General features: G+C 46.7%; 1 protein-coding gene across 4 annotated transcripts in view; it reads left to right on the forward strand.

Annotated features, from left to right (window-relative positions):
• The window catches only part of LOC149985683 (ABC transporter G family member 23-like), a 94,048-nt gene that overhangs the window by 61,173 nt on the left and 15,371 nt on the right, over window positions 1–17,504 (forward strand). For all 4 annotated transcript variants that reach the window (XM_090181857.1, XM_090181861.1, XM_090181866.1 and 1 more), the window contains 5 exons: window positions 10,233–10,303; window positions 10,767–10,816; window positions 11,388–11,444; window positions 11,957–12,027; window positions 12,885–12,973. In XM_090181857.1, the coding sequence (XP_090037983.1) occupies window positions 10,233–10,303; window positions 10,767–10,816; window positions 11,388–11,444; window positions 11,957–12,027; window positions 12,885–12,973 (338 nt within the window). The remainder of the gene's footprint in view (window positions 1–10,232; window positions 10,304–10,766; window positions 10,817–11,387; window positions 11,445–11,956; window positions 12,028–12,884; window positions 12,974–17,504) is intronic.

Consider the following 17,504-nt stretch of genomic DNA (forward strand, 5'->3'; position numbering starts at 1 on the left):
AGTTTATTAGACTACAGATGACATGTTGTGTGGTCCTCCCACTACGACTCAGGAAACCATGCAGTTTATTAGACTACAGATGACATGTTGAGGTGTCCTCCCACTACGACTCAGGAAACCATACAGTTTATTAGACTACAGATGACATGTTGTGTGGTCCTCCCACTACGACTCAGGAAACCATGCAGTTTATTAGACTACAGATGACATGTTGAGGTGTCCTCCCACTACGACTCAGGAAACCATACAGTTTATTAGACTACAGATGACATGTTGAGGTGTCCTCCCACTACGACTCAGGAAACCATGTAGTTTATTAGACTACAGATGACATGTTGAGGTGTCCTCCCACTACGACTCAGGAAACCATACAGTTTATTAGACTACAGATGACATGTTGTGTGGTCCTCCCACTACGACTCAGGAAACCATGCAGTTTATTAGACTACAGATGACATGTTGTGTGGTCCTCCCACTACGACTCAGGAAACCATACAGTTTATTAGACTACAGATGACATGTTGAGGTGTCCTCCCACTACGACTCAGGAAACCATGTAGTTTATTAGACTACAGATGACATGTTGAGGTGTCCTCCCACTACGACTCAGGAAACCATACAGTTTATTAGGCTACAGATGACATGTTGTGGTGTCCTCCCACTACGACTCAGGAAACCATACAGTTTATTAGACTACAGATGACATGTTGAGGTGTCCTCCCACTACGACTCAGGAAACCATGCAGTTTATTAGACTACAGATGACATGTTGAGGTGTCCTCCCACTACGACTCAGGAAACCATACAGTTTATTAGACTACAGATGACATGTTGAGGTGTCCTCCCACTACGACAGGAAACCATACAGTTTATTAGGCTACAGATGACATGTTGAGGTGTCCTCCCACTACGACTCAGGAAACCATACAGTTTATTAGACTACAGATGACATGTTGAGGTGTCCTCCCACTACGACTCAGGAAACCATACAGTTTATTAGACTACAGATGACATGTTGTGTGGTCCTCCCACTACGACTCAGGAAACCATACAGTTTATTAGGCTACAGATGACATGGTGTGTGGTCCTCCCACTACGACTCAGGAAACCATACAGTTTATTAGACTACAGATGACATGTTGTGTTGTCCTCCCACTACGACTCAGGAAACCATACAGTTTATTAGACTACAGATGACATGTTGTGTTGTCCTCCCACTACGACTCAGGAAACCATGCAGTTTATTAGGCTACAGATGACATGTTGAGGTGTCCTCCCACTACGACTCAGGAAACCATACAGTTTATTAGACTACAGATGACATGTTGTGTGGTCCTCCCACTACGACTCAGGAAACCATACAGTTTATTAGACTACAGATACATGTTGTGTTGTCCTCCCACTACGACTCAGGAAACCATACAGTTTATTAGACTACAGATGACATGTTGTGTGGTCCTCCCACTACGACTCAGGAAACCATGCAGTTTATTAGACTACAGATGATATGTTGTGGTGTCCTCCCACTACGACTCAGGAAACCATGCAGTTTATTAGGCTACAGATGACATGTTGAGGTGTCCTCCCACTACGACTCAGGAAACCATACAGTTTATTAGACTACAGATGACATGTTGAGGTGTCCTCCCACTACGACTCAGGAAACCATGCAGTTTATTAGTCTACAGATGACATGTTGTGGTGTCCTCCCACTACGACTCAGGAAACCATACAGTTTATTAGACTACAGATGACATGTTGAGGTGTCCTCCCACTACGACTCAGGAAACCATACAGTTTATTAGACTACAGATGATATGTTGTGGTGTCCTCCCACTACGACTCAGGAAACCATACAGTTTATTAGACTACAGATGACATGTTGAGGTGTCCTCCCACTACGACTCAGGAAACCATACAGTTTATTAGACTACAGATGACATGTTGAGGTGTCCTCCCACTACGACTCAGGAAACCATACAGTTTATTAGACTACAGATGACATGTTGAGGTGTCCTCCCACTACGACTCAGGAAACCATACAGTTTATTAGGCTACAGATGACATGTTGAGGTGTCCTCCCACTACGACTCAGGAAACCATGCAGTTTATTAGACTACAGATGACATGTTGAGGTGTCCTCCCACTACGACTCAGGAAACCATGCAGTTTATTAGACTACAGATGACATGTTGTGTTGTCCTCCCACTACGACTCAGGAAACCATGCAGTTTATTAGACTACAGATGACATGTTGTGTGGTCCTCCCACTACGACTCAGGAAACCATACAGTTTATTAGGCTACAGATGACATGTTGAGGTGTCCTCCCACTACGACTCAGGAAACCATACAGTTTATTAGACTACAGATGACATGTTGTGTGGTCCTCCCACTACGACTCAGGAAACCATACAGTTTATTAGACTACAGATGACATGTTGAGGTGTCCTCCCACTACGACTCAGGAAACCATACAGTTTATTAGACTACAGATGACATGTTGAGGTGTCCTCCCACTACGACTCAGGAAACCATACAGTTTATTAGACTACAGATGACATGTTGTGTTGTCCTCCCACCACGACTCAGGAAACCATGCAGTTTATTAGACTACAGATGACATGTTGTGTTGTCCTCCCACTACGACTCAGGAAACCATGTAGTTTATTAGACTACAGATGACATGTTGAGGTGTCCTCCCACTACGACTCAGGAAACCATGCAGTTTATTAGACTACAGATGATATGTTGTGTGGTCCTCCCACTACGACTCAGGAAACCATGCAGTTTATTAGACTACAGATGACATGTTGTGTGGTCCTCCCACTACGACTCAGGAAACCATACAGTTTATTAGACTACAGATGACATGTTGAGGTGTCCTCCCACTACGACTCAGGAAACCATGTAGTTTATTAGACTACAGATGACATGTTGAGGTGTCCTCCCACTACGACTCAGGAAACCATACAGTTTATTAGACTACAGATGACATGTTGTGTGGTCCTCCCACTACGACTCAGGAAACCATGCAGTTTATTAGACTACAGATGACATGTTGAGGTGTCCTCCCACTACGACTCAGGAAACCATACAGTTTATTAGACTACAGATGACATGTTGTGTGGTCCTCCCACTACGACTCAGGAAACCATGCAGTTTATTAGACTACAGATGACATGTTGAGGTGTCCTCCCACTACGACTCAGGAAACCATACAGTTTATTAGACTACAGATGACATGTTGAGGTGTCCTCCCACTACGACTCAGGAAACCATGTAGTTTATTAGACTACAGATGACATGTTGAGGTGTCCTCCCACTACGACTCAGGAAACCATACAGTTTATTAGACTACAGATGACATGTTGTGTGGTCCTCCCACTACGACTCAGGAAACCATGCAGTTTATTAGACTACAGATGACATGTTGTGTGGTCCTCCCACTACGACTCAGGAAACCATACAGTTTATTAGACTACAGATGACATGTTGAGGTGTCCTCCCACTACGACTCAGGAAACCATGTAGTTTATTAGACTACAGATGACATGTTGAGGTGTCCTCCCACTACGACTCAGGAAACCATGCAGTTTATTAGACTACAGATGACATGTTGAGGTGTCCTCCCACTACGACTCAGGAAACCATACAGTTTATTAGACTACAGATGACATGTTGAGGTGTCCTCCCACTACGACTCAGGAAACCATACAGTTTATTAGGCTACAGATGACATGTCGTGGTGTCCTCCCACTACGACTCAGGAAACCATACAGTTTATTAGACTACAGATGACATGTTGAGGTGTCCTCCCACTACGACTCAGGAAACCATGCAGTTTATTAGACTACAGATGACATGTTGAGGTGTCCTCCCACTACGACTCAGGAAACCATACAGTTTATTAGACTACAGATGACATGTTGAGGTGTCCTCCCACTACGACAGGAAACCATACAGTTTATTAGGCTACAGATGACATGTTGAGGTGTCCTCCCACTACGACTCAGGAAACCATACAGTTTATTAGACTACAGATGACATGTTGAGGTGTCCTCCCACTACGACTCAGGAAACCATACAGTTTATTAGACTACAGATGACATGTTGTGTGGTCCTCCCACTACGACTCAGGAAACCATACAGTTTATTAGGCTACAGATGACATGGTGTGTGGTCCTCCCACTACGACTCAGGAAACCATACAGTTTATTAGACTACAGATGACATGTTGTGTTGTCCTCCCACTACGACTCAGGAAACCATACAGTTTATTAGACTACAGATGACATGTTGTGTTGTCCTCCCACTACGACTCAGGAAACCATGCAGTTTATTAGGCTACAGATGACATGTTGAGGTGTCCTCCCACTACGACTCAGGAAACCATACAGTTTATTAGACTACAGATGACATGTTGTGTGGTCCTCCCACTACGACTCAGGAAACCATACAGTTTATTAGACTACAGATACATGTTGTGTTGTCCTCCCACTACGACTCAGGAAACCATACAGTTTATTAGACTACAGATGACATGTTGTGTGGTCCTCCCACTACGACTCAGGAAACCATGCAGTTTATTAGACTACAGATGATATGTTGTGGTGTCCTCCCACTACGACTCAGGAAACCATGCAGTTTATTAGGCTACAGATGACATGTTGAGGTGTCCTCCCACTACGACTCAGGAAACCATACAGTTTATTAGACTACAGATGACATGTTGAGGTGTCCTCCCACTACGACTCAGGAAACCATGCAGTTTATTAGTCTACAGATGACATGTTGTGGTGTCCTCCCACTACGACTCAGGAAACCATACAGTTTATTAGACTACAGATGACATGTTGAGGTGTCCTCCCACTACGACTCAGGAAACCATACAGTTTATTAGACTACAGATGATATGTTGTGGTGTCCTCCCACTACGACTCAGGAAACCATACAGTTTATTAGACTACAGATGACATGTTGAGGTGTCCTCCCACTACGACTCAGGAAACCATACAGTTTATTAGACTACAGATGACATGTTGAGGTGTCCTCCCACTACGACTCAGGAAACCATACAGTTTATTAGACTACAGATGACATGTTGAGGTGTCCTCCCACTACGACTCAGGAAACCATACAGTTTATTAGGCTACAGATGACATGTTGAGGTGTCCTCCCACTACGACTCAGGAAACCATGCAGTTTATTAGACTACAGATGACATGTTGAGGTGTCCTCCCACTACGACTCAGGAAACCATACAGTTTATTAGACTACAGATGACATGTTGAGGTGTCCTCCCACTACGACTCAGGAAACCATGTAGTTTATTAGACTACAGATGACATGTTGAGGTGTCCTCCCACTACGACTCAGGAAACCATGCAGTTTATTAGACTACAGATGACATGTTGAGGTGTCCTCCCACTACGACTCAGGAAACCATACAGTTTATTAGACTACAGATGACATGTTGAGGTGTCCTCCCACTACGACTCAGGAAACCATACAGTTTATTAGGCTACAGATGACATGTTGTGGTGTCCTCCCACTACGACTCAGGAAACCATACAGTTTATTAGACTACAGATGACATGTTGAGGTGTCCTCCCACTACGACTCAGGAAACCATGCAGTTTATTAGACTACAGATGACATGTTGAGGTGTCCTCCCACTACGACTCAGGAAACCATACAGTTTATTAGACTACAGATGACATGTTGAGGTGTCCTCCCACTACGACAGGAAACCATACAGTTTATTAGGCTACAGATGACATGTTGAGGTGTCCTCCCACTACGACTCAGGAAACCATACAGTTTATTAGACTACAGATGACATGTTGAGGTGTCCTCCCACTACGACTCAGGAAACCATACAGTTTATTAGACTACAGATGACATGTTGTGTGGTCCTCCCACTACGACTCAGGAAACCATACAGTTTATTAGGCTACAGATGACATGGTGTGTGGTCCTCCCACTACGACTCAGGAAACCATACAGTTTATTAGACTACAGATGACATGTTGTGTTGTCCTCCCACTACGACTCAGGAAACCATGCAGTTTATTATGCTACAGATGACATGTTGAGGTGTCCTCCCACTACGACTCAGGAAACCATACAGTTTATTAGACTACAGATGACATGTTGTGTGGTCCTCCCACTACGACTCAGGAAACCATACAGTTTATTAGACTACAGATACATGTTGTGTTGTCCTCCCACTACGACTCAGGAAACCATACAGTTTATTAGACTACAGATGACATGTTGTGTGGTCCTCCCACTACGACTCAGGAAACCATGCAGTTTATTAGACTACAGATGATATGTTGTGGTGTCCTCCCACTACGACTCAGGAAACCATGCAGTTTATTAGGCTACAGATGACATGTTGAGGTGTCCTCCCACTACGACTCAGGAAACCATACAGTTTATTAGACTACAGATGACATGTTGAGGTGTCCTCCCACTACGACTCAGGAAACCATGCAGTTTATTAGTCTACAGATGACATGTTGTGGTGTCCTCCCACTACGACTCAGGAAACCATACAGTTTATTAGACTACAGATGACATGTTGAGGTGTCCTCCCACTACGACTCAGGAAACCATACAGTTTATTAGGCTACAGATGACATGTTGAGGTGTCCTCCCACTACGACTCAGGAAACCATGCAGTTTATTAGACTACAGATGACATGTTGAGGTGTCCTCCCACTACGACTCAGGAAACCATACAGTTTATTAGACTACAGATGACATGTTGAGGTGTCCTCCCACTACGACTCAGGAAACCATACAGTTTATTAGACTACAGATGACATGTTGAGGTGTCCTCCCACTACGACTCAGGAAACCATACAGTTTATTAGACTACAGATGACATGTTGAGGTGTCCTCCCACTACGACTCAGGAAACCATGCAGTTTATTAGGCTACAGATGACATGTTGAGGTGTCCTCCCACTACGACTCAGGAAACCATACAGTTTATTAGACTACAGATGACATGTTGAGGTGTCCTCCCACTACGACTCAGGAAACCATACAGTTTATTAGACTACAGATGACATGTTGAGGTGTCCTCCCACTACGACTCAGGAAACCATGCAGTTTATTAGACTACAGATGACGTGTTGAGGTGTCCTCCCACTACGACTGAGGAAACCATACAGTTTATTAGACTACAGATGACATGTTGAGGTGTCCTCCCACTACGACTCAGGAAACCATACAGTTTATTAGACTACAGATGACATGTTGAGGTGTCCTCCCACTACGACTCAGGAAACCATACAGTTTATTAGGCTACAGATGACATGTTGAGGTGTCCTCCCACTACGACTCAGGAAACCATGCAGTTTATTAGGCTACAGATGACATGTTGAGGTGTCCTCCCACTACGACTCAGGAAACCATGCAGTTTATTAGACTACAGATGATATGTTATGATGAACTTCACAGGGTGGTGAAAGAGCACGGTGATGAGCTTGATGCTCCTTTCCAATCGATATCCAGGGTCTTATTCTGGTGACATGAAGCTTAATTTGCCGTTTGACAAATAAAAATATTCTTGCTCCTATCCATAATAATCTCATTATGTAGACGAAAATGTATTAAATAAAACAATTCCCTCATCAATCTACACATAATAACCCATAATGACAAAGCAAAAACAGGTTTTTAGAAATGTTTGCAAATGTATAATAAAAAAAAAAAACGAATAGCGTATTTACATAAGTATTCAGATTCTTTGCTTTGAGACTGGAAATTGAGCTCAGGTGCATCCTGTTACCATTGATCATCCTTGATGTTTCTACAACTTGATTGGAGTCTACCTGTGGTAAATTCAATTGATTGGACATGATTTGGAAAGGCACGCACCTGTCTATATAAGGTCCCACAGTTGACAGTGCATGTCAGAGCAAAAACCAAGCCACGACACAGGATGGTGTCGAGGCACAGATCTGGGGAAGGGTACCAAAACATTTCTGCAGTATTGAAGTTCCCCAAGAACACAGTGGCCTCCATCATCCTTAAATGGAAGAAGTTTGGAATCACCAAGACGCTTCCTAGAGCTGGCCGCCTGGCCAAACTGAGCAATCGGGGGAGAAGGGTCTTGGTCAGGGAGGTAAGCAAGAACATGATGGTCAGTCTGACAGAGCTCCAGAGTTCCTCTGTGGAAATGGGAGAACTTTCCAGATGGATAATCATCTCTGCATCACTCCCCCAATCAGGCCTTTATGGTAGAGTGGCCAGACGTAAGCCACTCCTCAGTAAAAGGCACACGACAGCCCGCTTGGAGTTTGCCAAAAGGCACCTAAAGGATTCTCAGACCATGAGAAACAAGATTATCTGGTCTGATGAAACCAAGATTGAACTCTTAGGCCTGAATGCCAAGTGTCACATCTGGAAGAAACCTGGCGCCATCCCTACGGTGAAGCATGGTGGTGGCAGCATCATGCTGTGGGGATGTTTTAGAGGCAGGGACTAGGGACTGTGAGACTAGTCAGGAATGAGGGAAAGATGAACGGAGTAAGGTACAGAGAAATCCTTGATGAAAACCTGCTCCAGAGCGCTCAGGACATCAGACTGTGGTGACGGTTCACCTTCCAACAGAACAAAAATGTGTGTTTTAGCTTTGTCATTATGGGGTATTGTGGGGGGAAAACGATTTAATCCATTTTACAATAAGGCTGTAACGTAACAAAATGTGGAAAAAGAGAAGGGGTCTGAATACTTTCCCAATGCACAGTAATGTTGCCAAGCCATAAAGTACTCATGTCTGTTCTGTGGTGTGTGTTGTACTATACAGGATCCTTACTGTATCATGTCTCTGTGGTGTGTGTTGTATTATACAGGATCCTTACTGTATCATGTCTCTGTGGTGTGTGTTGTACTATACAGGATCCTTACAGTATCATGTCTCTGTGGTGTGTGTTGTATTATACAGGATCCTTACTGTATCATGTCTCTGTGGTGTGTGTTGTACTATACAGGATCCTTACTGTATCATGTCTGTTCTGTGGTGTGTGTTGTATTATACAGGATCCTTACTGTATCATGTCTGTTCTGTGGTGTGTGTTGTACTATACAGGATCCTTACTGTATCATGTCTCTGTGGTGTGTGTTGTATTATACAGGATCCTTACAGTATCATGTCTCTGTGGTGTGTGTTGTATTATACAGGATCCTTACTGTATCATGTCTCTGTGGTGTGTGTTGTACTATACAGGATCCTTACAGTATCATGTCTCTGTGGTGTGTGTTGTACTATACAGGATCCTTACAGTATCATGTCTCTGTGGTGTGTGTTGTACTATACAGGATCCTTACAGTATCATGTCTCTGTTCTGTGGTGTGTGTTGTACTATACAGGATCCTTACAGTATCATGTCTCTGTTCTGTGGTGTGTGTTTTACTATACAGGATCCTTACTGTATCATGTCTCTGTTCTGTGGTGTGTGTTGTACTATACAGGATCCTTACTGTATCATGTCTCTGTGGTGTGTGTTGTACTATACAGGATCCTTACTGTATCATGTCTCTGTGGTGTGTGTTGTATTATACAGGATCCTTACTGTATCATGTCTCTGTGGTGTGTGTTGTACTATACAGGATCCTTACAGTATCATGTCTCTGTGGTGTGTGTTGTATTATACAGGATCCTTACTGTATCATGTCTCTGTGGTGTGTGTTGTATTATACAGGATCCTTACAGTATCATGTCTCTGTGGTGTGTGTTGTATTATACAGGATCCTTACAGTATCATGTCTCTGTGGTGTGTGTTGTACTATACAGGATCCTTACAGTATCATGTCTCTGTGGTGTGTGTTGTACTATACAGGATCCTTACTGTATCATGTCTCTGTGGTGTGTGTTGTATTATACAGGATCCTTACTGTATCATGTCTCTGTGGTGTGTGTTGTACTATACAGGATCCTTACAGTATCATGTCTCTGTGGTGTGTGTTGTATTATACAGGATCCTTACTGTATCATGTCTCTGTGGTGTGTGTTGTATTATACAGGATCCTTACAGTATCATGTCTCTGTGGTGTGTGTTGTATTATACAGGATCCTTACTGTATCATGTCTCTGTGGTGTGTGTTGTATTATACAGGATCCTTACAGTATCATGTTTGTTCTGTGGTGTGTGTTGTATTATACAGGATCCTTACAGTATCATGTTTGTTCTGTGGTGTGTGTTGTATTATGCAGGATGATCCAGCGGCAGGTCTCTAAGGAGGTGGTGGATGGAGGGTCGGTGCACGTCTGGTTGGACCTGACCAGTAAGCTTTCACTCCGCAGTCTGTTGGCATGTGACACTGTGTGAAAGAATTCACCCTCAGAGAGACTAGAGTAGAATTATAATACAATACAATACAATACAATACAATACAATACCATACCATACAATACAATACACTGGAATACAATACAATACCATACCATACAATACAATACCATACCATACAATACAATACACTGGAATACAATACAATACAATACAATGGAATAGATACGTTGTCTGTGAAAATGACCACTAGGTGGTAGTGTAACAGTGTGGGTCTTCTGAATGATGGGTTATCTCCCAAATGATGGAGATTGGAAAAGGCATTTTAATGATGATTCATCTTGAGATGTTTTTTTTTTATGTTTATTAAATTGACCAATCAAATGTGTTTTTTCAAGCGATAATAGACTTGATAATGATGCCATTGTTTTCACCTCGTAGTGTGTTTTTGTCACCAGATCAACAGATCGCCATGATGCTTCAGAAGAAACTAGCCGATGCCTTTGAGGTACAACCAGAGTTCCCTGTTGTTCCCTCCCTGCAGATCTACCTGCTCTTTCTTCAATGTGAACGGAGCCTTATTGTTTAATGGCGCCGTCTGGCTTTCAAAACCTTACTTATACAGATGATATCTTTATCTAGTGTAATACACACTGACTGCATGGCAGCAGGGTCTTTCTCTCCGGGTCTCTTCTCCTCATCTGGACTGATCTAAAAACACCATGGATGAAAGCAACATGGCAAATCAATGCCTACTGGAAACACTTTCCATCTGTCCAGTTCTTTTTTACATCAGTGCAGATTAATGAAATGTGATGAGGTGAGGAAGTCACTTGTTCAGACTGTTGAGATGCAGCCCAGCTGTTGAAGGCACGTGTTCAGACTGTTGAGATGCAGCCCAGCTATTGAAGTAGCTTGTTCAGACTGTTGAGATGCAGCCCAGCTATTGAAGTAGCTTGTTCAGACTGTTGAGATGCAGCCCAGCTATTGAAGTAGCTTGTTCAGACTGTTGAGATGCAGCCCAGCTGTTGATAAAGATACATCCAGTAGTGAAGTGAAACAGTCTGTTCCCTCCTCAGGACTTCGTCCAGTATAAGATGGGGAGCATGTCTTACCTGGTCTCTCTTCCTGTCAAGGTAGGACAACAATAACCCCTTAAAACACTCACTGCACCCTTAAAGGCACCCTATTCCCATAAGGCTCTGGTCAAAAGTAGTGCACTATGTAGAGAATAGGGTGCTATTTGGGGATCACACTGTTGATAGTATTTTGCCATCCCCACCCACTAGCCTTGATGCTAACCCAGCTTCCTTATGCTACAGAAACATGTTGTTGTCTTGCCAAGACCATTGATTCTGACGAGGGCCATTGATTCTGACGAGGGCCATTGATTCTGACGAGGGCCATTGATTCTGACGAGGGCCATTGATGGTTGAAACGTCATGATTTTAACTCAAATTAGATTAAGTATGAAGTTCTTAAATGTGAGTGAGAGTCGCACCTATTCCTTCTGAAGGACTGTGATGTAGCCTGCCTTATTGAATGTATAACCGTGGTCCGTTCCACTGGTCCCTGATCAATACACAGATGCACACTGGGAGGAAAATATTCAACTGACTATTTCTCTTTGTCCCGTTTCTCTTTCCAGTTTGAGGAGCCCATCTATGGCAGCATGAACTCAGACTTCACCACGTTTGTGACGCCAGGAGCCGTTCTGAGGTAGAGATTCAGTCCACGTCTGAACCTAGTCATCTTTACTGAGACAAAGATGTAGTTCTCTCTTTATCCTCTCTTTTCCTGCTTTCCTTGTCTCTCCTATTTCCCCCTCCCTTCTGCTCTCTCTCCCCTCCTCCCTCTCCTCTTTCCCTTCTGCTCTCTCTCCCCCCTCCCTTCTTTCTCTCCCCCCTCCCTTCTCTCTCTCCCCCTCCCTTCTCTCTCTCTCCCCCTCCTCTCTCTCCCCCTCCCTTCTCTCTCTCTCCCCCCTCCCTGCTGCTCTCTCTCCCCTCCTCCCTCTCATCTTTCCCTTCTTCTCTCTCTCCCCCTCCCTTCTCTCTCTCCCCCCTCCCTTCTCTCTCTCCCCCTCCCTTCGCTCTCTCCCCCTCCCTTCTCTCTCCCCCTCCCTTCTCTCTCTCCCCCTCCCTTCTCTCTCCCCCTCCCTCCTCTCTCTCCCCCTCCCTTCTCTCTCTCTCCCCCTCTCTTCTGCTCTCTCTCCCCCTCCTCCCTCTCCTCCTCCCTTCTGCTCTCTCTCCCCCCTCCCTTCTCTCTCTCCCCCCTCCCTTCTCTCTCCCCCCTCCCCTCTCTCTCTTACCCTCCCTTCTCTCTCCCCCTCCTCTCTCTCCCCCTCCCTTCTCTCTCTCTCCCCCCTCCCTTCTGCTCTCTCTCCCCCTCCTCCCTCTCACCCTTCTTTCTCTCTCTCACCCTCCCTTCTCTCTCTCACTCTCCCTTCTCTCTCCCCCCTCCCTCCTTCTCTCTCCCCCCTCCCTCCTTCTCTCTCCCCTCATTCTCTCCCTTCCCTTCTTCTCTCTCTCCTGCACACCTTCTCTCTCCATTCTCCCCTCCCTTCTCTCTCTACACAGCATCACGTTCTACCTGGCAGTGGGCTTGACGGCTCTGTCCTTCGTGATAGAGAGGAAGGAGGGACTAATGGACAGGTGCTGGGTTGCAGGTAAGAGGTTCATTAAGTGGATAACAAACTGTGTTCCAAATGGCACCCTATACCCTATTTAGTGCACTACTGTTGACGAGGGCCCAAGTGTCCCCAATGCCACCCTGTTATCTATATAGAGCACCGGACAAAACTAGTGCACTATATAGCCCCGGGGTATTCAACTCTTACCCTGCTGGTTTTCTGTTCTACCTGATCATTAATATCACCCACCTGGTGTCCCAGGTCTAAACCAGTCCCTGATTAGAGGGGAATCACCCACCTGGTGTCCCAGGTCTAAACCAGTCCCTGATTAGAGGGGAATCACCCACCTGGTGTCCCAGGTCTAAACCAGTCCCTGATTAGAGGGGAATCACCCACCTGGTGTCCCAGGTCTAAACCAGTCCCTGATTAGAGGGGAATCACCCACCTGGTGTCCCAGGTCTAAATCAGTCCCTGGTTAGAGGGGAATCACCCACCTGGTGTCCCAGGTCTAAACCAGTCCCTGATTAGAGGGGAATCACCCACCTGGTGTCCCAGGTCTAAACCAGTCCCTGATTAGAGGGGAATCACCCACCTGGTGTCCCAGGTCTAAACCAGTCCCTGATTAGAGGGGAATCACCCACCTGGTGTCCCAGGTCTAAATCAGTCCCTGGTTAGAGGGGAATCACCCACCTGGTGTCCCAGGTCTAAATCAGTCCCTGGTTAGAGGGGAATCACCCACCTGGTGTCCCAGGTCTAAATCAGTCCCTGATTAGAGGGGAATCACCCACCTGGTGTCCCAGGTCTAAACCAGTCCCTGATTAGAGGGGAATCACCCACCTGGTGTCCCAGGTCTAAATCAGTCCCTGATTAGAGGGGAATCACCCACCTGGTGTCCCAGGTCTAAATCAGTCCCTGATTAGAGGGGAATCACCCACCTGGTGTCCCAGGTCTAAACCAGTCCCTGATTAGAGGGGAATCACCCACCTGGTGTCCCAGGTCTAAATCAGTCCCTGATTAGAGGGGAATCACCCACCTGGTGTCCCAGGTCTAAATCAGTCCCTGGTTAGAGGGGAATCACCCACCTGGTGTCCCAGGTCTAAACCAGTCCCTGATTAGAGGGGAATCACCCACCTGGTGTCCCAGGTCTAAACCAGTCCCTGATTAGAGGGGAATCACCCACCTGGTGTCCCAGGTCTAAACCAGTCCCTGATTAGAGGGGAATCACCCACCTGGTGTCCCAGGTCTAAATCAGTCCCTGATTAGAGGGGAATCACCCACCTGGTGTCCCAGGTCTAAACCAGTCCCTGATTAGAGGGGAATCACCCACCTGGTGTCCCAGGTCTAAACCAGTCCCTGATTAGAGGGGAATCACCCACCTGGTGTCCCAGGTCTAAACCAGTCCCTGATTAGAGGGGAATCACCCACCTGGTGTCCCAGGTCTAAACCAGTCCCTGATTAGAGGGGAATCACCCACCTGGTGTCCCAGGTCTAAATCAGTCCCTGGTTAGAGGGGAATCACCCACCTGGTGTCCCAGGTCTAAACCAGTCCCTGATTAGAGGGGAATCACCCACCTGGTGTCCCAGGTCTAAACCAGTCCCTGATTAGAGGGGAATCACCCACCTGGTGTCCCAGGTCTAAACCAGTCCCTGATTAGAGGGGAATCACCCACCTGGTGTCCCAGGTCTAAATCAGTCCCTGGTTAGAGGGGAATCACCCACCTGGTGTCCCAGGTCTAAATCAGTCCCTGGTTAGAGGGGAATCACCCACCTGGTGTCCCAGGTCTAAATCAGTCCCTGATTAGAGGGGAATCACCCACCTGGTGTCCCAGGTCTAAACCAGTCCCTGATTAGAGGGGAATCACCCACCTGGTGTCCCAGGTCTAAATCAGTCCCTGATTAGAGGGGAATCACCCACCTGGTGTCCCAGGTCTAAATCAGTCCCTGATTAGAGGGGAATCACCCACCTGGTGTCCCAGGTCTAAACCAGTCCCTGATTAGAGGGGAATCACCCACCTGGTGTCCCAGGTCTAAATCAGTCCCTGATTAGAGGGGAATCACCCACCTGGTGTCCCAGGTCTAAATCAGTCCCTGGTTAGAGGGGAATCACCCACCTGGTGTCCCAGGTCTAAACCAGTCCCTGATTAGAGGGGAATCACCCACCTGGTGTCCCAGGTCTAAACCAGTCCCTGATTAGAGGGGAATCACCCACCTGGTGTCCCAGGTCTAAACCAGTCCCTGATTAGAGGGGAATCACCCACCTGGTGTCCCAGGTCTAAATCAGTCCCTGATTAGAGGGGAATCACCCACCTGGTGTCCCAGGTCTAAATCAGTCCCTGATTAGAGGGGAATCACCCACCTGGTGTCCCAGGTCTAAATCAGTCCCTGATTAGAGGGGAATCACCCACCTGGTGTCCCAGGTCTAAACCAGTCCCTGATTAGAGGGGAATCACCCACCTGGTGTCCCAGGTCTAAATCAGTCCCTGATTAGAGGGGAATCACCCACCTGGTGTCCCAGGTCTAAATCAGTCCCTGATTAGAGGGGAATCACCCACCTGGTGTCCCAGGTCTAAATCAGTCCCTGGTTAGAGGGGGAATCACCCACCTGGTGTCCCAGGTCTAAATCAGTCCCTGGTTAGAGGGGAATCACCCACCTGGTGTCCCAGGTCTAAACCAGTCCCTGATTAGAGGGGAATCACCCACCTGGTGTCCCAGGTCTAAATCAGTCCCTGATTAGAGGGGAATCACCCACCTGGTGTCCCAGGTCTAAACCAGTCCCTGATTAGAGGGGAATCACCCACCTGGTGTCCCAGGTCTAAATCAGTCCCTGATTAGAGGGGAATCACCCACCTGGTGTCCCAGGTCTAAATCAGTCCCTGGTTAGAGGGGAATCACCCACCTGGTGTCCCAGGTCTAAACCAGTCCCTGATTAGAGGGGAATCACCCACCTGGTGTCCCAGGTCTAAATCAGTCCCTGATTAGAGGGGAATCACCCACCTGGTGTCCCAGGTCTAAATCAGTCCCTGATTAGAGGGGAATCACCCACCTGGTGTCCCAGGTCTAAATCAGTCCCTGATTAGAGGGGAATCACCCACCTGGTGTCCCAGGTCTAAATCAGTCCCTGATTAGAGGGGAATCACCCACCTGGTGTCCCAGGTCTAAACCAGTCCCTGATTAGAGGGGAATCACCCACCTGGTGTCCCAGGTCTAAATCAGTCCCTGATTAGAGGGGAATCACCCACCTGGTGTCCCAGGTCTAAACCAGTCCCTGATTAGAGGGGAATCACCCACCTGGTGTCCCAGGTCTAAACCAGTCCCTGATTAGAGGGGAATCACCCACCTGGTGTCCCAGGTCTAAATCAGTCCCTGATTAGAGGGGAATCACCCACCTGGTGTCCCAGGTCTAAACCAGTCCCTGATTAGAGGGGAATCACCCACCTGGTGTCCCAGGTCTAAATCAGTCCCTGATTAGAGGGGAATCACCCACCTGGTGTCCCAGGTCTGAATCAGTCCCTGATTAGAGGGGAATCACCCACCTGGTGTCCCAGGTCTAAATCAGTCCCTGGTTAGAGGGGAATCACCCACCTGGTGTCCCAGGTCTAAACCAGTCCCTGATTAGAGGGGAATCACCCACCTGGTGTCCCAGGTCTAAACCAGTCCCTGATTAGAGGGGAATCACCCACCTGGTGTCCCAGGTCTAAATCAGTCCCTGACTAGAGGGGAATCACCCTCCTGGTGTCCCAGGTCTAAATCAGTCCCTGATTAGAGGGGAATCACCCACCTGGTGTCCCAGGTCTAAATCAGTCCCTGATTAGAGGGGAATCACCCACCTGGTGTCCCAGGTCTGAATCAGTCCCTGATTAGAGGGGAATCACCCACCTGGTGTCCCAGGTCTGAATCAGTCCCTGGTTAGAGGGGAACCACCCACCTGGTGTCCCAGGTCTAAACCAGTCCCTGATTAGAGGGGAATCACCCACCTGGTGTCCCAGGTCTAAACCAGTCCCTGATTAGAGGGGAATCACCCACCTGGTGTCCCAGGTCTAAACCAGTCACTGATTAGAGGGGAATCACCCACCTTGTGTCCCAGGTCTAAATCAGTCCCTGATTAGAGGAGAACAATGACACAACACAGTGGAACTGGCTTGGATATACGGAATATGGTTCCATTTTTATATGCATTGACAGTTTGTGGTCATTATCTATGTAGTGACCAGTACAGACCACTAGGGGGAGGTGGATTATCCTGACCAGTAATCAGAAGATCTGGTTAAATCACCATGGGCCAGTTGGTCAGAACATTAAATTGTCTTCTCCCCACCTTCTTCTTCCTTTTCTCCTGTCCCACTATTCTCTCCCTCTCTCTCTCTCCCTCCCTTTCTCCTCTCTCCTCTATTTCACTCTCTCCTACGTTTTCTCTCTCGCTGTCTCCTCTCTCTCTCCCTCCCTTTCTCCTCTCCTCTATTTCACTCTCTCCTTCGTTCTCTCTCCCTATCTCCCCTTCTCCTCTCCTCTATTTCACTCTCTCCTTCGTTCTCTCTCTCTCCCTCCCCTTCTCCTCTCCTCTATTTCA

This window comes from Oncorhynchus mykiss, chromosome 1 (assembly GCF_057628025.1).
Source record: "Oncorhynchus mykiss isolate SJ-2025 chromosome 1, ASM5762802v1, whole genome shotgun sequence".
In the NCBI taxonomy this organism is placed as follows: Eukaryota; Metazoa; Chordata; class Actinopteri; order Salmoniformes; family Salmonidae; genus Oncorhynchus; species Oncorhynchus mykiss.